At 34.7% G+C, this 27,666-nt stretch overlaps 1 protein-coding gene across 1 annotated transcript in view; it reads right to left on the bottom strand.

Annotated features, from left to right (window-relative positions):
• Positions 1-27,666, bottom strand: part of sema5a (sema domain, seven thrombospondin repeats (type 1 and type 1-like), transmembrane domain (TM) and short cytoplasmic domain, (semaphorin) 5A) — a 145,500-nt gene that overhangs the window by 108,374 nt on the left and 9,460 nt on the right. Inside the window, exons 3-6 of the mRNA XM_073830555.1 lie at positions 12,327-12,479; positions 11,561-11,623; positions 6,149-6,247; positions 2,401-2,614 (exon numbers count right to left, since the gene is read on the bottom strand). Of these exons, the coding sequence (XP_073686656.1) occupies positions 2,401-2,614; positions 6,149-6,247; positions 11,561-11,623; positions 12,327-12,479 (529 nt within the window). The remainder of the gene's footprint in view (positions 1-2,400; positions 2,615-6,148; positions 6,248-11,560; positions 11,624-12,326; positions 12,480-27,666) is intronic.

Here is a 27,666-nt window from a genome sequence, read left to right as displayed (position 1 = left end):
AAGGTATGAAGTCTTTTGAATTGCATGAAAAGATATGTGCTTATTGAAACAATTGAACACTTATTTCATAGATATATTGTCTTTTAATAGTTAAAGCACTTTTCAAGTACCTCTTCAAGGGTTTTTTCAGGCCTTACATTTCAAAAAGTCAAATTCAAGTACTTCAAGCACTTTAAGCACCTTGTACGAACCCTGCCAACATTCTTCCACAGAGTAAAGTAGGGCTGGGTAAAATATTAATTTCTTGATTTTAATTGATTATCATTTTTATGAAACAATATTGATTCTCAAATCCCAAGAATCAATTATTCTAGCCTGTTTTCAGTTATTGAGTGGAACGTAGTGCACCTCCCATCCAATAAATCGCAATAAGCTTTGTGCTTTGTTACTTTTGATGTGAAACAAAGTCTCAGATTTCAAATTCTGTCCATTTTATTGCCGTATTCAAACAATAAATGCCATTTTGACGCTGTTTAATGTGGAGTAAACTGATCATCTCCTATGCTTTAATACTAGTTTAAGCACAAAATAAACATGAATAAACATTCGGAAATCCGTATCCTGTCTCATGTAATCACTCAATCTGTGTTTCAACCATGCAAAGATATTAATATGACAGCTTGTAAACAATAATGTTACATTTACCTCAGAAAAAAAACATTCAGTGACCATAAACTCATTAGTCAGCTAGAAAAGTGAACCCTAAAGAGGAGTATATAACATATTCATTAAAATTTGTACTGTTCTTCAATGTTTTATTTATGCTTGAATAAATCTGTCAAGTTTTTATGACAGCCACCAATTAGAAGTTTATATTTCGAAAAACGAATTGAAGTAGAAATATAATTATCCAATTTTACCTTATATTATAAAAACTTCATTGAGTGTAATTTAAGTGTTTGTATACAAATCAGTTAATTTTAACCTTAACCTAAAGAGTACTGACTCTCCTGTATATTTAACAGCATTAGTTTTTTTTTCCTTCAGAAAATTTGGCATGTACTGTACCTGATATATATCCAAAATAAATTGTGAATCAGATTCGAATCAAAGCGTGAAATTCGTGTCCAGCCCTAGAAGAAAGTAAGTCATTCAGGATTGGAATCATATAACGGAGATCGACAGAATTTTCATTTTTGGTTTGACTATGCCTTTCAAATGGTCCATTCAGGTAATTGCAATTCTTTTAAATGCTAAAATGTGACTCTGGACCACAAAACCAGCCAAAAGTGTCAATTTTTTCAAAACTGAGATTCATGCATCACCTGAAAGCTGAACAAATAAGCTTTCCATTGATGTATGTATGTTAGGATATGACAATATTTGGCTGAGATGCAAAAAATCTAAATATTGAGAAAATCACCTTTAAAGCTGTCCAAATGAAGTTCTTAGCAATGCATATTACTAATCAAAAATTACGTTTTGATATATTTAGAGTAGGAAATGTACAAAATGTCTTTATGGAACACAATCTTCACTTAATATCCTAATGATTTTTGGCATAAAAGAAAAATCGATAATTTTGACCCATACAGTGTATTTTTGGCTATTGCTACAAATATACCCATGCTACTTAAGACTGGTTTTGTGGTCCAGAGTCACATATAATACTCCTGCACAAAAACACCAGTGATTTTCAACTGCCTACTGACTAAAAATACTAAAATTGTATTCATTTGTACAGTGTTTGTGCATGCTTTTTAAAGATGAGGACATGTCCCACAACTCACTCGTTTTGGCATATTCTAATTTCTCTGCCTCCTTATGATATGACTTATGTTGCACCAAAACACAGTCAAACTTGACTAGACGCGTGCTATTTGAAGTCAACAACAAAAGATCTGAGGAGCGCTTTCTCATATGTTTGAAAGGATCACAAGTATGATTATTTTGCTTTCCCAACCATGCACAATTGCTTGGTTAAGTTACGCTTTGTTTTTCCGCATTTAGCGCAGATGTTTGAAACCTTATCAGAACAGACCTGCAGCCTATTTTTGTGCTGTGAACCACCAGTTGAGAACAACGGCACTAATTAAACAAGCAGAGTTCTTCAAAAGAGATGTGCAACTCACCCAAAAAAAAAGAGAGAAAAAAATCTGTCATCATTTACTCCCTCTATTGTTGTTCAAAGCCTCTAATCTGGAACACAAAAGCCTATGTTAGAACGTTTCCTTACAATAAAAGTCAACAGTGATGGATACTGTCATTGTGCCTAAAATATCCATTTGTGTTATGGAAAGAAAGTCATAGAAGTGTTGGAAGAGTAAATGATGACAGAGCTTTCCTTTTTAGAACTTTTTAAGACAACTTGGACCACATTTAATTAAATTAAATTTTCCAAAAACATTAAACCACAGTGATATAATGTCATCATTGAATTGAATATCTTTCATATAATACCATTGAGCCATTTGGAGTTGTACTGAGCAGTACGCAGAGGTGGAAGTCCTCCCAGGCTGCGGTAGATTGCCGGATCCCTGCCGGAAAAGTCCATGGCTGTGGCGGCATACAGCTCCCCGCTGGAAGTGATGAGGGCAGTGGAATTATGCAGAGGGTTATAGGGGCACCGTGCCATCCCACTGATTTGATCATGGACCTCGGTTAGGTTAGTCAGCTGTGTAGAGAAACAGAGATTGAATTCAGACACCCTTTCAAGGCTAGTGAATATCTTAGCAAATACAAACTTAATACGAAAAACCAAACCTAAAATAATTTTGAACGCAGTATTAGTTTGAGTCTGAACAGAGAAAGTACGTCCAAACATTTCCACGGATGGAAATCTCGAAGATGTTCTAATTTTGTTTATGCGAGGCGCTGATGTGGCAGTGAAAACTATTTCACCGTTCGAATCATTTATTACTGCGGAAACGCTCGGCCTACTTCCAGCCGTGTCGTGTGCTATTTTGTGAGACGGCAAAAATGTTTATCTCATTACTTGGTTGTCACGCCTAGTGGCGGCTGCAATAGCTAAATGCTAATCGTTCGCAACACACCCCTTCTGTCCTTATGTGCAGAGTACGGCACAGCCTTGATTCTTGCTTAGCGTGACATTTAGCCAGCAATGGGAAGCTACCATGACAGGGAGGTAATTTCCATTTGTATACAATAAGCACAAGGGATATGCCACCAAAGGAAGTGAGTATGACTTTTCGCGCTGGTCCAAGTTTTTTGAAACGATTTCTGTTCCTTTACACAGGAGAACGGAGACATCCAGAAAATTATTCATTTGGACTACTAGAGAAGCTATTAGGGAACAACATTGGTTTCAAGCAGTGGTTCTCAACCTCGACAAACTTCTAAGAGGACTTTAGAATGATTTGTAAGAAGACCAACAAGCATAAAATAAGCTTAAAAAAAAACCTAAAAATCAAAAGATTTTTGACCACCCCCTTAAAAACTGTTTTTTTGTCTTTGAATAACCAGGATTGCCCCTTTACAGAAAACCTGGATATATGAGGAAAGGCTCATTTTAACTGTGATTTGTGGACCTGGAAAGTTAAAATCTTAACTTTTATGATGAATAAAATTTGAATATATACATTTTTTGGACTGCCAAGGATTTGCCAAGCTCTAAAATATTTGATTGGGTATAAATTGTGAGTAAATCCTTATCCAGTAAATCACGTACAACTGGAAAAGTCATGGAGCCTTGGAAAATTGTTGTGGACAAAATAGGGCCCTTGAACTCAAAAAGGTTGAGAACCACTGATTTAACTGCTGCAAAAAAAAAAAAAAAAAGGACTGCTGCAAAAAAAAAAAAAAAAAAAAAATTCTTACTCAGTATTTTTGTCTTGTTCTCTAGTAGAAATATCTCATATTGTATTTTTAGAAAGTTTTGGAATACTTGTCCTCTTCTCAAATTTGTCACAACTGAAACACAGTAATAATAATATAATATATTATATTGACCTATTAAGATTTTGCTTATATCTACATTGCAAAAGAAAAAAATATATATATATTTATTTATTTATTGCTATTTTATTAAACATTTTTAGAGGTAAATCAACAACAATTACATTTTTTAACATTAAATAAAGATTTGTTTGTTGAGATTTTAAATCCAATTTTTCATTGTAAAAGGCAAAAAGTTGATTATACTGATTTCAAAGTTAAGTATTCATTAGTTTGAAAGAAAATATATTTATGAAAAAAATATGAAAATAAAAATAAAAAAATTTAAATTTCATTTTCATAAGTTTAGGGTTTACGGTTCAGTACAGCCATCTCCCAATAGAAAGTACCCAATTAAACGATGATTTTAAATATATTAAGCTTACTGATATTTTAAATATTATTGAGGGTTTTGATAGATAATAGAAGGATTTTAGTAAACATCTAAGATTTGAATACTTAAATGCTATTTAAATGTGTTTTTTTTATTGTGGGACAGCAATTTGCACCAATTTTGCAGCATGACTCTACTGATATCTAAGAATCTAAGATATTTATATCTAAGTACTTTTCCTTCTCACATAAATGTATCATAATTATTATTTTTTTATATTTGTAATGGAAAATGAATAAGAAAATAATTTTTGGCAGTGTTCACAAGGGAGGGGATTTGAAAAGCCGTTAACATTGTTTCCTTTGAGAGCACAACCAAATCCTGTTCATCATATTTAAAAATGTGATAAAAATTGGCATCAAAACCACATTTGAAAAATCCAGTTAAAGCTTCTGCTATAATAACGCTCCAACCTTCCATATGCATCTGGTATCTGTTACTCAAAAAACGGCAAGTGAATTGAGCAATACATCTCAAGCAGCAGTAAATTTATCTATGCGGCTCGAAATGTCATGCCTTCAGTGACTAGCTTATTTTTGTACCAGGAAACCTGACATACTGCATTGTGCTCAACCCTATCGGTCCGTCCCGAAGGCGGATTAGATCCTGTGTGGCCTCTCTTGAATGCTTTTATCTTACATGCAGCTGACGGCCACAACACTTGCCCTGTGTAATCAATGTAAAGGGGGATTATCCTTGATGTTGGCTTGAAGAAAACCTTCGCAAATGGCTGGAAGTGTCTCGGCTTCCTTCAAGACCCCGGAGCCCATTTAGCTGGCAATAAACGCAGGCGAATTTGCATGTTTGGCAAGGCGAAGCAGTCTTTTGAAGCGTCGCTGCCAGGGAGATACTTCTCCCCGAGCCAACGCCTGAACGGATGTGCCTTTTCTTGGGCGCGAAGAAAGATGAAAGACGTTTATTGATGGAACACCTTCTGACAAATAGCACTCGGAAGCCTTCGCAGATATGGACACGCTACCCATAATGCACATTAATGGAGAGGGTTGAAAGACGCCTCTTCAGGAGATCGGCAGCTGTGTTTGAGCGCCACTACAACCTCGATAGCCGCTTGTTTAAAGATGTGGCTTTCCTGGCCGCGTGACAAGGACACGACGGAGACTTTGCGCTCGTGCCTTCCTGGCTGCGCTAAGTCCTTTCCTGCTGGCACAAGGTACTTATGATGGTAAATCCCTAGGGTGATTTAGCATTGAGTCAATAATTCCTGCCATCCTTCAAAGAGCCACCGAGGAGATGATTGCCATCGTACGCGAATCGACTGTCATCATCATTATCAGGTTTGAGGAAAGGATAGAGGAGTAATCCAGTCATTCAAATTCAGGGATTCAAGCACAAGAGACTTACATGCATGAATGAAAACTAGGAGATGTGAGGGGGAATAATGGGGGATGTCAGTAAATGTGCTTGGCGGCGATGCTTATCTTTCAATCAGACGCACTGAGTGGCATTTATTGCGATAGGTGGCAACCCATGCATTGGAAAAATTCGTCAAAGATAAAGTGCAAACACTTGCACAGCACCTGCATACCAAGTGTGAACTTTCCACAAAGAGACTTAGAGATACTACAAGTTCCCACTTTGTTAGAAAAACAGGCCTTGTTGTTGTCTCTTGTCTAGATCTCAAGAAAGCTTGTTCTGAGGTGAAGCACGAACAAAACTTTTATTCAAATAAACCACAGGCTTGGGTTGAAATACCACATGCTATGCTACACAGCCCACGCAGTGATGAAAATGTCAAAGGAGGTCAATGTGGGAGAGAGAACTTGGGACAAAGCTAGCATAACATCAGGTCAGGAAGCCAGTGCATTATGTTAAGTGCATTGATAAGTGCATTTACGTTACCGTGCGATTGGTGCAAATTGGAGTAAATGCATTTGTTCCACATGTAAACAGCCTGTCGCCGTTGACGAGCAGAACGCGGATGTAGTTCTGGCACTCCTCCTGTGAAAGACACGAGGGAAGATGTGTAAGCAGCAGCAAAAGTGTTGACTATTGGAATCACAAGTGCAAAATTGAGCCAACTCAAGAAAAACGTGTGGGCAAAACATAAAATATCATGAACAAATATCAACAATTTGTTGAAAGCCGATCAAAAGTTTGTTTGTTTGGAAATAATTACTTACAGGACCAGCCTGAAAACAGAAAAATCTTCAAATCATTTAATTTTGACTTTTTTTTTCCACACGCATGAAGAAATTGTAAAGTCGTTATTGTTGTTTTATTTAGGCATAAAAAGTATTTTCGTAGCTTCATAACATTATGGTTGAACCACTTTTGTCACATGGAGTATTTTAATGATGTCCTTACTACATTTATGTGCCCTAAACATGTTGGTTATGTTGCTGTCTATGCAGGGTCAGAAATCAAGGATCAAAAATATCTTAATTTGTGTTCTGAAGATGAACAAAGGTCTTATGGGTTTGGAATAACATTAAAGTGAGCAATTAATGATAGAATTTGTATTTTTGGGTGAACTATGCCTTCAAATGATTTTTTTAACATGAAATGTTTCAAAATGTCATCTTACAAACAGTTTTGAATATTTCTTCAGTAAATTAGGTAGAGGCCATATACAGTTGAAGTCAAAAGTTTACATACACCTTGCAGAATCTGCAAATTATTAATTATTTTTACCAAAATAAGAGGGATTGTACAAAATGGTATGTTATTTTTATGTTATTTTATGTTCTTAGCAGTTAATCCGCCAACTGTTCCTCAGAAAAATCCTTCAGGTCCCACGAATTCTTTGTTTTTTCAGCATTTTTGTGTATTTGAACCCTTTCCAACAATGACTGTATGATTTTGAAATACATTTTTTCACACTGAGGACAACTGAGGGACTTGTATGCAACTCTTACCGAAGGTTCAAACACTCACTGATGCTTCAGAATGAAACATGATGCATTAACGTGAGCATTTGAACCTTCTGTAATAGTTGCAAATGAGTCCCTCAGTTGTTCTCAGTGTAAAAAAAAAAATGGATTTCAAAATCTTACTGTCGTTGTTGGAAAGGGTTGAAAAAAACAATGAATTGTGGGACCTGAATGATTTTTCTGAAGAACAGCAGGCAGTTTAACTGTTAGGACAAACAAGGGACTCATTAACTAACACTAAACAAAAAAAAAAAAGCACAGCTGTGGATCATTCGTGTAAGAACACAGTATTAAGAATCAAGTGTATGTAAACTTTTGAACAAAGTCATTTTTATACATTAAACTATTATTTTCTCTGTGGACTATATGTAAACGTCTTTTATGTTAAATATCTTTATCAGGTCAGTGCTAAATAAAAAATAACCAACAAGCATTTTGTATGATCCCTCTTGTTTTAGTAAAACAGTTACCATTTTGCAGATTCTGCAAGGTGTATATAAACTTTTGACTTCAACTGTAGCAAAAATAGTTGTGTGTGGTGTTTCCAAGATGGTCACTGAGTGAACCGCCCTCCCCTAAAGGAACTTTGGCCAACTTCCAGAAATACGAAGCCTTTACTGTACAGAAGCTCGGTTACATTTATCTTCTAATCAGATTTTCTGCTATATTAGACCAGCTGCAGGACTGAACCGTACTGCCTCAGTTCGGTGTGTTTTTACAAGGCTTTTTGAGAATTTAGGAGCCGGTAAATCATGGTTGTCTCAAGCACTTGAAACCCTGTCGCCCCGTCTCGCTCTCTGTTGATTTAAAGATGTTCCAAGGCAGTGCTTGAGGGGGGTCAACTTTATTTGCTCATCAGAATGGCTGTTAACTCATGAATTCGTTCATTTCCCTGCACTAAGCGGAATCCTGAAAAGAAAAGGATGATTTACATGTACTAATGCAATTTGGCTGGGGGGCAGCGCTTTGCTGTGTGCGTAAATAAACTGAGATTTAATATGCCTACCACATCACGATGTGACATGTTTATGAAAATCCCTGACAGATGGCTACACTCCATAGTGTAATATAGTGGCTGCTACGCACTGTTTGCATTATAAACAAAACGAAGACGACAGAAAACCATTCGCTCCATCAAATGCTTTCTTTTGTACTTGAAACAACAGATTCAAGGAAACCAGACGCAGAGGTTACTCAGAATTCAATTAAAGATAATGTTTTGTAAAAATACTTTTCACATTGCTCTGCGATATGTAAAACAACCAAATTATCACTAAGTGATAAAGTCTTATAAGGACAGTTCACCCAAAAATAAAAATTCAGTCATTAATTGCTCACCCTCATGTTGTTCTAAACCTGTAAGACCTTCATTCATCTTCAGAACACAAATTAAGATATTTTTGGTGAAATAAGACAGCAATGCATTCTGTGTTTCCACACACATAAAAAATCTGAAATGACATTTCTGGAACCAATTTTTTTTTTTTTTTTTGGGGATGAAGAGATATTTTGAGCCGCCACATGTGCAGTCGGTACAGCAAGACTCCACAATTGCAAGCAAGTTACGACAGCCACCTCCTGCAATTCTGAATTACAATCACATGTTGCTCAGAGTAATCCATCTTATTATGGCCTTCAGAACATGCTTCACAAGCGAATTAAAAAAAAAAACACTCGTGGGGCCGTTCTCACAGGCTGAAACCGCACGGGAGCCACTAGAAATACACCTTGGGGTTCGGCCCAGGCTGGAAGAATAGTCGGCAATCCCGAACACAGTCCCTATACAGCTCCCATATGACTTAAAATGGCTCAGCTCAGTGTCGCATACTATAAAGCAAAGGGGAGAGCCTCCGTCTCATGTTTGACAGAGCCGGAGTAAGTGAAATATTAAAGAGATTTAAGAAACATTTTGTAGCACAAATCTGATCTGATTCAGTCAGCCTTCAAAAACACAAGGGAGTCAGTGCTGAAGTGCCATGGAAATGGCTCCATAGCAAAGTGGAAGAGACATGGGAATGCCTGAGCAAGAGCGATGTCATAAATAATGGGTTAGCTATTTTAGGAGGGCGATTGCTTTTTTTAAGTACAGGTAATATTTAAAACAACCTTCATTCAGGGTGCGAATTACTGTGGGGTTTGGGGGTTTGAATCCATGCCCCCTTCCTCCCCCGCTAAAGAAGTCAAAACAAAAGGTAGGTCTGAAACATATCAGTAACCACAAAGGTCAGATTACTAGTTAACTAGCTCATATTTCCATGTGGCACTAAATGGTAATAGAAATTGCGCCTGAGGTGGTTACTATAGCAACAAGATGCTGCTGTAGTGGTTTCTGTTAGGACAGTATTTTATTGGATTTTTTTAAAGTGTTTTGTTTAAAAAGCCAAAATAGTACAGGTTTAGGCAAATTCAGAATTAAATAATTGGCTTCTTTCAATGCTGCAATTATTTCAATTGAATTAAACTGAGTACGCCTTACAGGAAGTTGAATTGAAGTGAACAGGCAGGTAAAGGCATTTTAAAGGCAAATTTGCTCGTCTGTAACCTTCAAACTTAAAGACATTTTAAACTAGTGTTATTTTGTCAATCATTTATTAATTAAAGGTCTTTGCACACCGAGTCCGAAATTCTTGTTCAAAAACTGCCTCCGAAACTTTTGTACGTCATAAAAAAATTCGGATCAGGTTCGATTTTCTGCATTTTTGCATCCGTAGCAAGCATTTTATTAGGAAAGGATGACGAATACGAAAAAAAAAAAAAAAAAACGTCACTCAGTGTGCAATGACCTTTAGCCTTTGTCTTTAAATTAGTCTTAGTCCTGTGTCAAATGTACTTTTTAGTTATTATCATGTTTAGTCGACTAAATATCCAAGCATTTTAGTCTAGTTTTAGTCAACAGTCGTGCTGTATAACGGTTAAATTGATCAAAAGTATTATTTTGCTCAAAATTATAATACCAATGATTGTTGTCATTAGAGAAATTACTTTTTTTGCAAATATGTAACAGTGGTTGGGTAGATTGGGCTACCTATTTGCAAAAATTAAGCAAAACACTGAGCAGAAAATTAATCTTTTTAACAGAGTTTAACTGATTTGCGGATTTGAGCTCTTGATATCTGGCAACCGCACACATGAAAGCTAGCATTGAGTTGCATAGTAGAGGCATGTACAGCAGTCTGCAATGATTGATATAATCACAGTTATCATTTATTGACCTTATTGTCATCTTGTCATGGTCTCCTTTAAGTGATAAGAAAAAGAGCTTGTCAATGAACATTTTTCATCATAGTTTTCGCTTAACAAAATGAACACTTGAAGATCAGGGTAAATTTTACTTATTTTGTTTTCTAGGAAACATGTAACTATCTTCTGTAGCATCTGAAGGGCAGAACTAAATGAAATAAATTTGATATTTAGTTAAAATAAGAAAAATGTTCACATCTCAATTCTCTTCAAAAGTTTTCACCCCCGGCTCTTAATGCATCGTGTTTCCTTCTGAAGCATCAGTGAGTGTTTGCACCTTCTGTATAGTTACATATGAGCTCCTCAGTTGTCCTCAGTGTGCAAAGATGGATCTCAAAATCATACAGTCGTTGTTGGAAAGCGTTCAAATACACAAAAATGCTGGAAAACCAAAGAATTTGTGGGACCTGAAGGATTTTTCTGAAGAACAGCAGGCAGTTTAACTGTTCAGGACAAACTCATGAACAACTATCACTAAACAAAGAAAAAAAAAATACACAGCTGTGAATCATTCAGTTAAGAACACAGTATTAATGTGGAATTTATGTAAACATCTTTAATGTGAAACATCTTATTCAGGCCAGTACTAAATAAAAAAATAACATACATTTTGTATGAATCCTCTTATTTTAGTACAGTTTTGTTAAAATGAACATTTTGCAGATTCTGAAAGAGGGATGTAAACTTTTGACCTCAACTGTATGCTGCTTAATATTTTTGTGGAAACCATGAAACATTTCTTCAGGGTTTGTCAAAAGAACAGCCTTCATTTAAAAACTGAAGACATCTGAAAAATTAGAAATATCTTTACTCTCACTTTTAATCAACTTAATGCATCCTTGCTGAATCAAAGCATTCCTTTTTTTTTTTCAAAAACTATTTCCAAGCTATCCAAAATGAACAAAAAAATGTGTCCCCCAAAAATCCTTTTATAATTCTCACACTTTGTTCAATTTAACCAAAATATTAAGTGTTTGGAGAGTTTAACACTCTATGAAAGAAAGGCACAAAAGCTGTCACCGCAGTGGTGCAAATTTAAATGCCTTAAGGGAGCATAAAAGTACATATTAGTACCTTAAAATACCCGAAAGGGTACTATCCTTATGGCAAATGTTTGTTTCTTGAAGTGAAAGGTACTTACCTCTGATTTGCCTCGACTGAAACAGGCTCCTTTGGTAAATTCATCGCAATGCCATTCCGCCTCCTGCAAACAAACACACATGAAGAGGAAAATAATGAAACAACATGTTTTGCTATTAAAGAGAGCATTGTTGTGAGCTCATCATTCATAAGAGAAAAAACACACATCTGCAGCATCAAACAATTGATCTGTGCCTCAAATGATTCTTAAATTTACTAAGCCCTAGGATATAGTGCAAAAGAAACTCTTTTTAAAATCGAATCTCTGTGTTTAGCCAGGTATTATCGATTGTCACTGAGAGGATAAATGAACTTGGCTATAGAAAGCAGGCAGATCTTGGATGATAATCACTCGTATTCAGCTCGCCGGCATTCTGGGAAAAACAACAGACTTTTCAGAGGCAGCCTGTGTGCCGTCCTTCACTGAAAGATGAGGGTCCCGGAGACAATGACAGCATCCACAGACTATGGCTGCATTCACATGTCACTGCTGGCACTGAGCTGCTGGGTAATGCCAAATTTGATGTCTGCAACTGCCTCCAAATGGATTTTAATATCAAATGAGCTCCTCGCACTTATTGACCATGAGATCTCTGGCTTGGATCCAGACTTGAAGCTTGCCAAGTGAAAGCAAGCGACTAACTATCAAAAAACAATCAAGGAGAACGTTGCAAAGGCACAACGACCATTTTTATCCTTTCCAGAACTGAAAAATTAATAAGAAATTATCATTCCCCAAGGAGGCACGACTCCGGCTAGACGCTAACCTCATTTTGAAGTGATCTAGAGCACAGCAGAAGCCCTGTGGCTGCTGGCTGAGATGTTACTCTGTCTGGAGAGTCTTCGATCACGGCTTTATGAGACGGGATTGTTATGTCACACCGGCCCGAGGCTGAACAGGACGTAGTGCACTCGTGACCCTTTGGAAACAGCCTGATATTAAGTACAAAAATCCAGGTTTTCGCTCCCTCAAGCCAATAGGGAATCTTACGAGTGACACTTAGAAGGCGGCAGGGTGTGAATGTGCAAATGCAGCACTGAGAATCCGTTGTCTTGCTCAGTCATGCTGCTGAATGAGTTTCCCCACGAGGCCCATTCATGCCAAATCGCAACCGCAAGGCAGAGAAATAGGCTGAGGGACGGAGACACAGGAAACTCCTTCCCATCCAGAGTGACATGAAAGATGATTTAATGTGTCAAAATAACCATTAGCAACTGATATAGCACTTTCAGCCTGACATAACAGCAGCGCAATGATAGGAAGGAGCAGAAAGAAGGCTGAGGGAAGAATACTGTGCGCTTTCATGCTTCAAAGCATATTGTCATATGCCATAATTATAGCTAGGCAGCGGCGCTGAGGCACAACACTACATTTTTAACTGCGCATTTCATGAACTTTTGTAGCTGAACAGTGAAGGGAACAGGAACAGACTTCATTCTTACATCCCAGCTATTTTGAGGAAAGTCAGTCATACAAACAAACTGCACATCAGCAGAATGTTTCAGAGTGCGAGGACAGCATTAGGATGTCTTAAAGCGTTTTTTGTGTGTGCCAGCACAAATTGCTCAGAGGTAGTAGTCGCCCACTCTGCGTGTTGTTTAGCTCAGCAAAAATGCCGTAAAACGTGAATTAAATGTAATTACCAAAACCATTACCTTGACAAATTAGGTTAAATTACACTTTGGAAAATTGCGTTATGAATTTCCAGGATAGTCTAAACAATGTCATTCGGTAGTTGACATCATTCATCAGTAGAGCTATTTAATGATGTAATAATGCTGAACGTAACCATTAACCAACTTGAACTTGGCCATTAACAACTTGAATGTTATTTGCACTCTGTGATATTTTTACACAAGGCATTTATCAAAAGCAAATAATGGGAACGAGACAGGTAGACACCAGCACAGCAGAAAATTGTTCTTTCAGTAAACTATGCTCCATTTACGTCAAGTGGTATTTATAACTGACTTTAAAGTGTGTATATTATGGTGGCTGAGAGAGGCCAACGCGCTGCAAACTTAAGAAAACACATGTAAACAGAAAAAACGACAACAAATTAAGAAAACATCTTCATCAGTTTGACAACACAGGCGCTGCAAATCCTCGCAACGCAAACACAAATACGGAAACGCGCTGCAAATTCTCACAACACAACCAAACTCAGAAACGCGCTGCGAACACAGGAACGCTCTGCAAACACACGAACGCACTGCATATAGCACGGTCCACAACGGAAATGTTTCAGGGGGACCTCAAAAAGTGACAAACTCATCTGGGACCTGACAAAATGTGTTGTCCTTAACTAGACATAAAGGTGTGTTAAGAAACAACACAGGCTGTGTTGTTTTTAACACATCCTTTTTAAGAGTGTACAGCTAAAAACAGCTGGATGCAAATGAATCCGTATTTCGAAGAAAATGTTAAGATATGCTTATAAATATGTAGATGTATATTTTAAGTGCCGATACTGCTGTGATGTATAGTGTTAAGACATAAAATTTTATTTTTTTTATTTTGTTTTAATCTATTTGTATGACTGTTTGTTTTGGATTGAGCTGTGGACCAGAGGAAGAATAGCAACCACTTTGTGGAAGCTAAAGGGGAATTAAAAAAAGGAATAAACAATAAACAAATAAACCAGACCTAAAAAAAGGAACAAATGACCACACACACTCCTACATAAAAAAATCAACTAGGCACAATATTGCCATTTACATTGTCTATTTTGGCTCCACAAAGGAAAACACTCCAAAACAAAGCCACAGCAGTTCCAAACAACATACAGTACTGGCGTTTACTTTCTGGTTGATTCAGTATTGTTGAACGAATCGGTTGACTGACCGATTCAGAGATTCACTCACTTAGAGACACTTGTCGCCACCTACTGGCGTTATGGCGTAACTTTCAGGAACCCCTGTAAAATTATTTCTAGCCTATATAGTGATGTCCCCGATCGGTCTTCTTGAATAAGTTGGTTTGAAAGTAATGGTTTAAAAGTTTTACATTTGTATGCTAATGTTAATATTAGTGTTAATACTGTATATAGATGTAGCGTGGCAAGGACTGAATCAAATTTCTCTCACCAGAAAGCGTAAAGCAAGCATGCATTGCGAAACGGAAAACGTGGACTGGAATTACAGCAACCTTATTACAAAACGCGCCGAGCACAGGGGAAACTTTCGCTCCACTCCACTTATATAATAATTCTGTGTTTTGCTTGATGCTTTGACTTCTTTGACTATTTTCATTAACAGAAAATAAATGTATGTGCTAAATCGGTATTTACTTACCATAATGAGGAAAACAAAATAAAAAACATGGTATACACAATGCTCAATAGAGGGTTTGCACTTGCATCACGATTTGGTTTATTTTAAAAGTAACATCCCCTTTTTAAAATCAGGCCATTCTCAGCTTCTTGTCGGTGTGACGGCACACCAACAGAGGCCGCTCCCATGATGGTTGATTGACATGAGCGCCTTACCTTAGACCCGCCATTGTGTCGACTGCAGGTGCAGGGGAAGACAAGAATGTCTCCGATTGAGCGATTGAGGTGTTCCGTTGTTGGATGTAATAATGAACATAGCTGTAGTCATTTACTCCTGACATCTGAGCCGCTGAAGACGCAGAGGGTAATGTTACTTTCGTTTTTAAAAGGAAAGCGCCGATCCCGATCTACATATGCGTATATGTTTGTGCGAATCTTTCCTGATGCAGCTTCAGCCACAGCTGAAGTGAGTGTAAGGGTTTTCAATGCATCTTTGCAAACGGCCTTTCTTAATAATGTGCTTGTTGGCAAGTTTCACCGCTAAACGCAGCTAAATGCGGCTAAAGTAAACATTACGGCTCATAATCCCACAGCAGAGAGGGGCGGGGCAAGCAGAGCTCATTTGCATTTAAGGGGCCATCCGGTTGAGTTGATGTTTTGCAGAGCTGATTTTGACAAGGTAAAAGGGTATATTATAGACTTTTTATTAAGACCCTAAATAATCATATGAACTTGTGGAAAATGGGCATTGGATGACCCCTCTAATGTACTACTGAATATGTTGTTTTGCTAATTTATGCTGTCTAAACTACAGAAAATTTGTGTGGAAGCTGCTAAATCATATAGAGAAGGACTTAGTAAGCAGGAAAGGCCACAATATTTTGACAAACTAAAGTTATTAGGTGGTGAAGATACGTACAAGCAGTATTAATTAAGATATTAGCCTAATATTTCACCTACCTGACCGAAAATTATAAGAACAAACATGAATGTTGCAAAGATTCTTGCACTGGAAATCCTGGTTCAGTTTGGCCAACCTCAAACACATTTTGTTCCTTAGACAGTTTTTTGCACTCTTCTCCTTGATTTGTTATAACTTTTGGCAGTCTGTAGTACTCTAAATGTTTTTCCCGGTCTGACCGATTAGTACAGCCCAAAACAACAATAACTGACCATTTTCAGCAGCAGTAATCAGCTAAATATGCAAGTTTCATTTCGGTTCAGTAGCATTGTTTAGACAGTTTGTCTTTCATCTTATCAGAGGTTCTTTATTGAGGCTATACAATTGGTTACTTTCAACATAAACAGCAAAAGAGACAACATCTGCACGCTTTAATATCTTTACAGTTTCACCGCTCCGGCATGGTAGACTTGTTCCATTGTTCCAGATGGTCCGGTGCAAACCCCAGAACTAAGCGGTCATTGTCAGGAACAGGTGGGCCAGAGAGACCCAGTCAGCACTGTGTGGGTTGAGTCGCCCACCACACGGCTCTCTCCGAGCTCTGCCTGGAATTTACATCGCCAAGACAAAACAAAGCATGCATAAATGATCGTAAGCATTTATGTTGTGCATGCTTGTATTATCTGAGTTAAAGAATGCAACCACAGGCACGCTTTGGGTATTCAATGAATTCTGCTCATTTCAACAAGCGGCACATCAGGCGACAGTCAACAGATGACAAAGTATCGCATCTTGCTCAATTGGATGAATTGTGCATTTTCATTGTTCAAGTGTGGAGATTTAAGGTGATTTCATCCTTGCAAATGAGTTTGAAAGCTCATCTATTACAGAAATCCTAGCCAAAAGTGAGCTTTTACCAAAATCCAATACATCTCCACTCATTATATATGTAAATGGGAAAAAATCCCAGCAGCTTTTACTAGAGTATGCTGCTAAGTAGCCATTATCAGACTGTAATTGGCATAGAAGACCACAGTCCAAGTCTAGTCCCTTGTTAATCAGACATCTGATGGAGCTACAGTATGCACCGCGCTGAAGGGGAGCTCATATGTTCATTATTTCATGAATTTAAACGGCTGAGTAACTGGAAGCAATTGAAACAGCCACCCTCAGAAATTAGCACAAGTGTTCTGTTGATCAGTGCATGTAATTGTTTTAGTGACGGTGAGTAAGAGAGGTTAATGAAACACATGACTGACAATCTGTCTCTTTTACTTCGGCTTTATATTGCTTATAAATGGCGAGTTAATGATATAACGTGTCAAAGTCGATATTACAAATACAAAATGCTGTTAGGAACACTTTTCACAAACTCCTTATCTTTTAAAATAAATCTAGCTCTTCTTTATAAGTCTAATTGTGCACAGTCTATCCTCAAATGTGTCTTTGAATCAGCTTTGTATTTTAACTTGCTAGCAGGTTTCTTATGTGGCAACTTGTCTGCAACTTTAAAGCACACAACTGTTTCAAAAATTCATGTTTGAAGTATGAAAGTGTGTAATTAATGTAATTTGGCTGCACATGTTTCTTCAAGCAATGTTAATCAAGGTCTCTATTTTACTCAAAGAATGTTATTCTAAAACCCACTGGAAATATTCATTGAAATCCATGAAGCAAAAAGTGGCTAATCTTTCTTTCAGGTTTTCAGAACTACAAACAGAAATCGGTACTGAGTGAAATGATGATACAATGTCATGTCTGAATTTGCATTTACGTTGAAAAAAGATCAATGAATTTACTTTTTTTTTTTTTTTTTACATTTGAATTTATTTTATCTTGATGGTTGAGAAATGACTATTCTAATTATTTGTAATTTTTTTGTTTATTTTTATTTTACAGAATTTATAATCTTAATGTATCTTAATTTAAATGGTTTGCAATTCTGTTTTGACATCTCAGAATTAAACATCTTTGAGAGGGAGTGCAAATATTTGATATAAAATATCAGATACGGTATTGAACATTTATTTATTTATAAAGTTAACTTCATGTTTCAGTTTTGACATCTCAGAATTAAATAATATTTGAAAGGCGGTACAAATATCTGATATAAATATCTGATAAAAAAATCATCAATTTATTTATTTATAAGAATAGTTTTAATTTTTAGTTTTGACATCTCAGATTCAATAATAATCGAAAAGTACAAATATCATATATAAAATATCTGATAAAATATCAAATGTATTTATTTAAGATTAATTAATTTGTTTGTTTGTTTGTTTGTTTATTCATTAGATTAACTTTATGTTTTAGTTTTGACTTCTTAGAATTAAATAATATGTGACCCTGGACCACAAAACCAGTCTTAAGAAGCACGGGTATATTTGTAGCAATAGCCAAAAATACATTGTATGGGTCAAAATTATCGATTTTTCTTTTATGCCAAAAATCATTAGCATATTAAGTAAAGATCATGTTCCATAAAGATATTTTGTACGTTTTCTATCATTAATATATCAAAACTTGATTTTTGATTAGTAATATGCATTGCTAAGAGCTTCATTTGGACAACTTTTAAGGCGATTTTCTCAATATTTAGATTTTTTTGCACCCTCAGATTCTAGGTTTTCAAATAGTTGCATCTCAGACAAACATTGTCCTATTTTAACAAACAATATATCAATGGAAAGCTTATTTCCTCAGCTTTCAGATGACGTAAGAATCTCAATTTCGACAAATTTACACTTATGACTGGTTTTGTGGTCCAGGGTCACATATTTGAATGGCAGTACAAATATCTGATATAAAATATCTGATAAAATATTAAACATTTATTTATTTATTTATTTATAAGAATAACTTCATGTTTTAGTTTTGACATGTCAGAATTAAATAATATTTAAAAGGAAGTACAAATATTTGATAGAAAATATCTGATCAAATATAATTTATTTATTTATTAGATTAACTTCATGTTTTAGTTTTGACTTCTCACTATTAAATAATATTTGAAAGGCAGTGCAAAGGCTGTACAAATATTTGATATAAAATATCTGATATAATAGCATTTATTAGATTAACTTCATCTTTTAGTTTTGACATCTCAGAATTAAATAATTTTTGAAAGACAGTACAAATATCTAATATAAAATATCTGATGAAATATCAAACATTACTTGTTTATTTATTTATTTATCTATTATCTTAACGTCATGTTTTAGTTTTGTCATCTCAAAATTAAATAATATTTGAAAGGCTGTTCAAATATCTGATATAAAATTAATTAATTTATTAGATTAATTTCAGGTTTTAGTTTTGACATCTCAAAATTAAATAATCTTTGAAAGGCTGTACATGTACAAATATCTGATATAAAATATCTGATAAAATATCAAACATTTATTTATTTGTTTATTATTCGTTTATTTATTTATAAGGTCAACTTCATGTTTAAAAATTGCATTCATTCATTCATTCATTCATTCATTCTAATTTATAATTGTATCTTGATTTTTTAATGTTGACATTTCAGTTTTGCCATTTCAGAATTAAATATTTACAAGTTATATAATATATGAGCACGCAGAAAACTGGCTTGACAAAAAAAAAAGGATGGGGAAAACAGCATTCTGCAATGCCATACAATTCATACACACAGAATATCAGTTTACGAATAGTAAGAGCGAGGGTTTAATTTGTAAACACTAATCAAATAATGTGACTTAAATGGTCTAAGAATATTACCTAGCAACGTCAAATAGGCTAAGTGCTAATTAGGGTATACAAGTTCACATTGTCACTCACAAATTCGGTGCCACTGAATAAAACATAAACGAGACCAAATGAACAATAGATCCAGAGTCACGGCTGAAGAAAATCACCAAGCAACCAGCTGACATGATAAAATCATCGATCACGGTAATGGCTCTATTTCTGCTGAACCGAACGCACTGGTGCATGTGTGTAAGTACTGTACAGCGCAGAGCTGAATTGTGCTCGTGGGCATATCCCCTTAGAGCAAACGGCTAAACAGCGGTTTAAATCACATTGATAACCATATTTGCTGCGTGAGCGTTTGTAAATAGCTGGTCCGGGCCGGTACGTTTGAAACGAGACAGCTGTTATGAGCTGAGGAGCTATACTGCTGCATTAAATAGAGAGTAAGTGAGCGGCACGACATTATGAGCGCATGTGTGCTGAACTGACACAGCAGGCTGGCTGCGGGGCAGAGGGCATTCAGGTTTAACCCGAGGCGATCGGTCAACAAGCCACTCGGATAAGACGCCGCCTCACAGTGCCTCCGCTCATTTCCTTAGAGCCTGCCGAAAGGAAAACAGACTATCCTGAGCAGCCAGACCTCATCCAGTTCATTTAGAGTTAAGTATTCAATTATTTAATGACACCGTGTTAAACTTATACATATGCATCAGGAATAAAGACGCCAATTGCTCTGTTGCATATTAACAACTGATTTAAATTTACTCCTGCAAAACGGCTGAATAGAGGCGTACTGGGGAAACAGGCTCTGGCGTTCATTTGTCAAGCTTGAAATACAATGAAGTGACTACAATGCATTTATTCAGGCAATTAATCAGTGGCGCTAGGAGTGCTGCTACTGTACAATATGCAAAATGCTCAAGGGAGAGCAGACTTGACAGAGGAAAATCGGCTGAGCAAGGTGGACTCTGTGTAGACTGAGACTATGAAGATGGAACAATAGAGCTGCTCTTCATCAAACACCTCTGTCATTTGACCAATGAGAGAAGAGATGTATTGTTCAGTCCATCTGGACTTTAAAATCCCATTGAAGAAACTACATTTGCATGCATTTAAGAGGAAAGTGTCAATATTTCCTTGCCATGAAAAGGTCACTACAACCAAAAGTGCCAATATAACATTTACATGGTTTAGGACCCTGTGTATGAAAGCCTGCTTCCAGTCTAGAATTTACACACACTCACAAAAAACAGACAAACCAAAAAACATATGTGACCCTGGACCAAAACTAGTCTTAAAGAAGTAGTTCACTTTCACCCATCTCATTTTCTCCTCAAATACTTCAAAATCGCTCTACATCGCTGCAGAAGTAACAACTTAGTGTTTACAAAGTGAACATGCAATGAAGCTCAAACGCTCTTTACAAAAAAATGTAAAACAGCGGGATGATGTTAGAGGAGAAATTGAGATGGTAGTTTTGCGACATGCCCTAACTGTCATGAACCAGAATAAAGAGTTCATGCGGAGCTAGACAAGACGAGCAATTGAGGTTAAAAAGTATATTGTAATTAAGTAAATTGTAATTTTAAACTGCATTTTGAAAGTTCAAACTCAGGGGCACCATAGAAGTCCACTATATGGAGGGAAATCCTGAAATGTTTTCCTCAAAAAACATAATGGGTCAAAATTATTGATTTTACTTTTATGCCAAAAATCATTAGGATATTAAGTAAAGATCATGTTCCATTAAAATATTTTATAAATTTCCTACTGTAAATATATCAAAAATTAATTTTTGATTACTAAAAACTTAATTTGGACAACTTTAAAGACTATTTTCTCAATATATATATATATTTTGCAATCTTATATTCCAGATTTTCAAATAGATGTATCTCGATCCTTATGACTGGTTTTGTGGTCCAGGGTCACATATGTAACATATAAACTCAGAATTATAAAATATAAACTTTTTCTCGCAATTGCAAATTTATATTTCACAATACGGACATTTCTTCACAGATTTTTCAGTTTTAAACTTGTAATCCCAATTACCCAGAAGCCTGTTTTTACCACTAAATAAAAAAATATAAAAAGGTAATTCCAACTTTTTATCTCGCAATTCCGACATTTTATACTCAGAATTGGTTTTTTTTTTCTCACAATTGCGAGTTTATATCACGCAATTCTGACTTGGGAGAATTGGGAGATATAAACTTGTAATTCTGAGAAAATATCTTCCTTTTTTTCCTCTCAGAATTGGACATTATAACTCACAAGTGCAAGTTAATATCTCACAATTCCAGAATAAAAAAAGTCAGAATTGCGAGACACAAACTACGCAAATAGTTTATACTATTTATACACAAATCTGACTTAATTTCTCGCAGTTGCAAGTTTATTTACTGCAATTCTGACTCAATTCTGAGAAAAAAAGTCATAATTGTGATTTTGTATCACGCAATTCTGAAAAAAAGTAATAATTTCAGGATATATACTTGCAATTGCAAAAAAAGAGTCAGAATTGCGAAACACAAACTATATGAATAGTTTATATCTTGCAATTCTGACTTTTGCGAGTTTAGTTTATAGTTTAGTTTATATCCTACAATTCTGAGAAAAAAAGTCATAATTGCTAGTTTGTAATGCAATTATGAGAAATTTCAAAGAATTTCAATTGCAGTTGCAAAAAAGAGTCAGATTTGCAGGACATAAACTACACAAATAGTTTAAATCTTGCAATTCTGACTTTATTTCTTGCAATTGCGAGTTTATATCCTAAAATTCTGAGAAAAAGTCAAAATGTCTAGTTTGTAACGCAATTATGACAAAAAAGTAAGAATTGCGGGATGTAAACTTGCAATTTTATGCAGTTGGGAGTTTATATCCTGTAATTCTGAGTTTATTTCTCACAGTTGTGAGTTTATATCACACAATTCTGAGAAAAAGTCAGAATTGCAGGATATAAACTAGTTTATATCTTGCAATTCTGACTTTATTTCTTGCAATTGCGAGTTTATATCCTAAAATTCTGAGAAAAAAAGTCATAATTGCTAGTTTGTAACGCAATTATGAGAAAAAAGTAAGAATTGCGGGATATAAACTCGCAATTGCAAAAAAAGGTCAGAATTGCAAGATACAAACTATACAAATAGTATATATCTCACAATTCTGACTTTATTTCTCACAATTGCGAGTTTATATCTTGCATTTCTGACTTCATATCTCATAAATGTGAGTTTATATCTCACAATTCTGAGAAAAAAATTCATAACTGTGGGATATAAACTCGCAGTTGCGAAAACAAAGTCAGAATTGCAGGATATAAACTTGCAATTGTAAAAAAAAAATCTGAATTGGGGCGATATAGCCTAAACTCGCAATTGTCAGAATTGCGAGATACAAATACAAATATTTGAATTCTTGCAATTGCAAGTTTATATCCTGCAATTCTGAGATAAAACATCAGAAATGCAAGTTTGTATCGTACAATTCTAAGAAAAAAAGTCACAATTGCGAGACATAAACTCACAATTGCTGAAAAAAGTCAGAATTGCAAGATACAACCTATACAAATAGTTTATATCTCGCAATTCCGGCTTTATAACTCGCAATTACGAGTTTATATCACACAATTCTGAGGAAAAAACATCAGAAATGCAAGTTTGTATCACACAGTTCAAAGAAAAAAGTCAGAATTGGGAGACATATATTTTATATCTTGCAATTGTGACTTTATTTCTCGAATTTGCAAGTTTATATCTCACAATTCTGACTTTATAACTAGCAAATGCAAGTTTATATCACACAATTATTACTTTATAACTAGCAATTGCAAACTTATATCTCAAAATTCGGAAAAAAGTCAGAGTTGCAAGAAAAAGGAAGAATCATGAAATAAAAAACGTCACAATTAACTTTTTTTTTATTCAGTGGTCAAAACAGGCTTCCATACATAGGAGCCAATATGTTTAATGTATATTAAATTAAATAAGTATCTATTCTTTAAAAAAACTTTTATAATGATATCCTATAACAAACCTGAAACCTATGCATGGTTTCATGTCTCTCTTGAACACTGTTTTTTTAATCAGAACGATTTTAAACAGCTGTTTTATTTAAATAAATTAATTTAAAAAAATGTACTTTATAATTAGAACTACGTTTTAACTCTTTCCATTTGATGTACTGATTTATATAACATATTGTAAGCAAATAATAAAATGAATGTAGCAATTGTCAGCCCTAGTATTTAAATTATTTGTATGTGTAAAGATTTCATTGACTTCCTGTCAGACAGCTCATAGGCAGCCTGAGACAAAATCCAGTGCAGAGTAGTCCATCAGAAGTTTGTCTATCAACAAGCAGGTTTACATTGTGAAATCACATCTGAAAACCTGCTTTCCTCTCTCATCTCTCTTGTGGACGACAGCCTGACAGAACAACAGCGATACACAGAGGACAAGCATTAGGAGACATCATCTGGACCTGTCAGCAAACTCACACTCTCAGCATGTGAGTATGTGACTTTGCACTGTCAGTTTCAACCACTCTTTTATTTCACCGTGTCTATCACACCGTGACCTCCTTCTTTTTTCTATTATGAAGATTTCGAAGAAAATTAAACTAGGCTGAGACATTCACTTTTCATTAAAGTATATCTGACCTGCCCCACCTTCCAAAGGGGTCTCTTTCAACAAACTCTGCAGATCTGAATCTGCTTTTCATTATTGCAGAGGGACCTGCAGGAAACTGAAGTCATGGTAAATTATGATACCAAACTTCATTCTGGATCAATAGACGGTAACCTTTATCCCAAAAAAACAGTTCAATTTACAGTCACCCTCACAGAGAACTGCTCCATCTGATACCACTCAAAAAACAGCTCATGCATTGTGTACAATTTTTCTATATTTTGGGATATAATGTATGATAATGTTGCAATTCTGACTTTATAACTCGGAACTGCGATTTTAGATCTTGCAATTCAGACTTTATAACTTGCAATTGTGAGTTTAAATCTAAATATATATAAAAATATATAAAAAGTCAGAATTGTGAGATATAAACTCGCAATTGTAAAACAAAGTCAGAATTACGAGATACAAACCATACATATCGTTTATATCTCACAATTCTGACTTTATTTCTTGCAATTACAAGTTTATATCACACAATTCTGAGAGATAAAAAGTCAGAATTGCAAGATGTAAACTCGCAACTGCGAAAAAAAAGTTAGAATTATGAGAAACAAACTACACATATAGTAAATATCCCACAATTCTGACTTTATAACTCATAATTGCAAGTTTATATCTTACAATTCTGAGAAAAAAAGTCAGAATTGCGAGAAAATAGTATGAAATGTGAGACCTTTTTTATTAATTTTAATTTTTAAATTTTTTTTTATTAATATATACACATAGTTCAAAAGTTTGGGATCAGAAAGATTTCTCTTATGCTCATCAAAGTTGAATTTATTTGATCAAAAATACAGAAAAAAACTGTAATATTATGAAATATTATTGCAATTTAAAACAATGGTTTACTATTTTAATATATCTTAAAACATAATTTATTCCTGTGATGCAATGCTGAATTTTTAGCATCATTCTCCAGTCTTCAGTATCACATGATCCTTCAGAAATCATTCAAATATGCTGATTTGTTATCAATATTTGAAACAGTTTTTGCAGCTTAATAATTTTTTTGAATTTTTGGGTAATTTTTAAAAAATCTTTTGCAATAATATACTCGACTGTTCAAATGTTTGGGGTCATATTATTTCTATATTATATATTATTTATATATTATTATATATATATATATATTAATATATATTATTTTAATATTTAATATTTTTCTTTTCTTTTTTTCAGCAATGATGTGTTAAATTAATAAAAAGTGATGGTAAAGACTTATATTGTTAGAAAATATTTCAGTTCTGAATAAATTCTGTTCTTTTTTAACTTTTTATTCATCAAAGAATCCTAAAAAAAGTATCACAGGTTGATAATAACATTTATAATAAATCAGCAAATTGTTAAAAAAATTTAAATGATTTTTGAAGGATCATGTGACACTGAAGAATATATAGTTCAAAGGTTTGGGATCAGAAAGATTTTCATGTTATATATATATATATATATATATATATATTTTGATGAAATAGTTAAAAAGAACAGCATTTATTAAAAATAGAAATATTTTCAAAAAAAAAAAAATATATATATTAAAAAAAAGAAATATATAAAATATATATATATATATATATATATATATATATATATATATATATATATATATATAGAAAATATTTATATTTTTAATAAATGCTGTTCTTTTTAACTATTTCATCAAAGAATCCTGAAAAAAAATTATCACATGTTCTATAAAGCAGTAAAAAAAGTTTCTCAGCAAATTGTTAATATATCAAAATGATTTTTGAAGGATTGTGTGACATTGAAGACTTTAGAAATGGATTTCACAGTATAATAAAATAGAAAACTTATTTTAAATTGCAATAATATTTCACAATATTACTGTATTTTTGATCAAATGAATGCATCCTTGATGAGCAGAAGAAAAAACATTAAAAATCTTACTAATACCAAACTTTTGAAACTTTGAAATAATAAATATGTATAGTTCAAACGTTTAGGATTATAAAGATTTTTCTTTCTTTTTCTTTTTTTTTTTAAATAGAAAGAAAAATCCATTTTTTTAAGCAAGGATGTGTTAAATTAATAAAAAGTGATGGTACTGTAGACTTTTTTAGAAAATATTTCTATTTTGAATAAATGCTGTTCTTTGTAACTTTTTATTCATCAAAGAATCCTGAAAAAAACATCACAGGTTCCAAAAAATATTAAGCAGCAAAAACATGATTCCAACATTGATAATAAATCAGCATATTAGAATGATTTCTGAAGGATCATGTGACACAAGACTGGAGTAATGGACAACAAAAATTCAGCTTTGCATCACATTTATAAATTATATTTCACAGTATATTAAAATAGAAAACTGCTATTTTAAATTGCAACAATATTTCACAATATTACTGTTTTTTCTGTATTTTTGATCAAATAAAATCCTTGATGAGCAGAAGAAATTTCTTTAAAAAGCACTAAAAATCTTATTGATCCCAAACTTTTGAACCTTTGAAATATATATAGCATCAGCTATTTGAATTCTGAAGTAATTTTTACACAACAGCACATACAGTAGGGGACACAAATTACCCTCATTTTGTACAATGACCCATGAAATATATTGTCCATAAAATGATTACATACTATACATCTACTATAGTGCTGCCACTTTTATCTTGCCATTAAAAGGCTTTTAATGCTTCACAAACGTGTGCTCTTAAACACTAGCGGAGGTGTTGCAGACACATGATGGGTCACTCTGCGGGTTTATTTTTCCCATTGCTGATGCATCATTGCTACAGAAAGCTCTATTCTCTGAGATCAATGAAGGATAAAAGCAGCACTTTCTAGGTCATTTCCTTCTCAGGTCTCAGGACTTCTCGCTCATTGCACCATATTGCCAGAATCATTCATATTACCCCCTCGCCTCTGATCTCCTGTAAGTTGATGTACAAGAAAAGAAGAAAAACTTCCGAGCTTCTGAATAAACCACATTCAACCGAAACCTCACGAAAAGTCATATTTACCTCAGATCAAAGTCATGAATGCTCAAAAACACAAACAACCTACAAGTACATGCAAACCGCAGTGAATTTGGGCCTTGGGTCAAGCTAAATTGGGAAGCTCTCCCAATCTTTTCAGAGAAAACCTTCAGCAAAGTCAGCTGTGGCACTGACAAAGGGCATAAAAAGACCAAAACCAAGAAGTACACACAAGACACCGTGCTGTGAGGCAAGTGAAGGAATTCTATTATGGGGAAAAGGATTGGCTGGAGAGCAATGGCAGGGCTCATCTTTGTGATGCCGGTTCCCTGTGAGCAGGTCAGAACAAAAGGCATCTCAAAAGTTGGGTCTGGTCTGTTTGCTCTTTTCCCCAGGAGGTCAGCCTTTTTGAGGAGACCCCATGATGTTAAAGTTGTTAAACAGCCAGTGTTTGGCTCTTTTAGAGGCCTCAAAAGAGCCCACTTCTTTATACTGGGAAAGACTTCAAATGAATTTTCAAACATGTCAATGTCTGGATGTTTATTTACAGGGTTATAAGATGTTTAATGCAATAGGAG

This window comes from Garra rufa, chromosome 24 (genome assembly GCF_049309525.1).
Source record: "Garra rufa chromosome 24, GarRuf1.0, whole genome shotgun sequence".
NCBI classification, from domain to species: Eukaryota; Metazoa; Chordata; class Actinopteri; order Cypriniformes; family Cyprinidae; genus Garra; species Garra rufa.
Note: the sequence above shows the minus strand (reverse complement) of the source record. Positions and strands in the feature narration are given on the sequence as shown.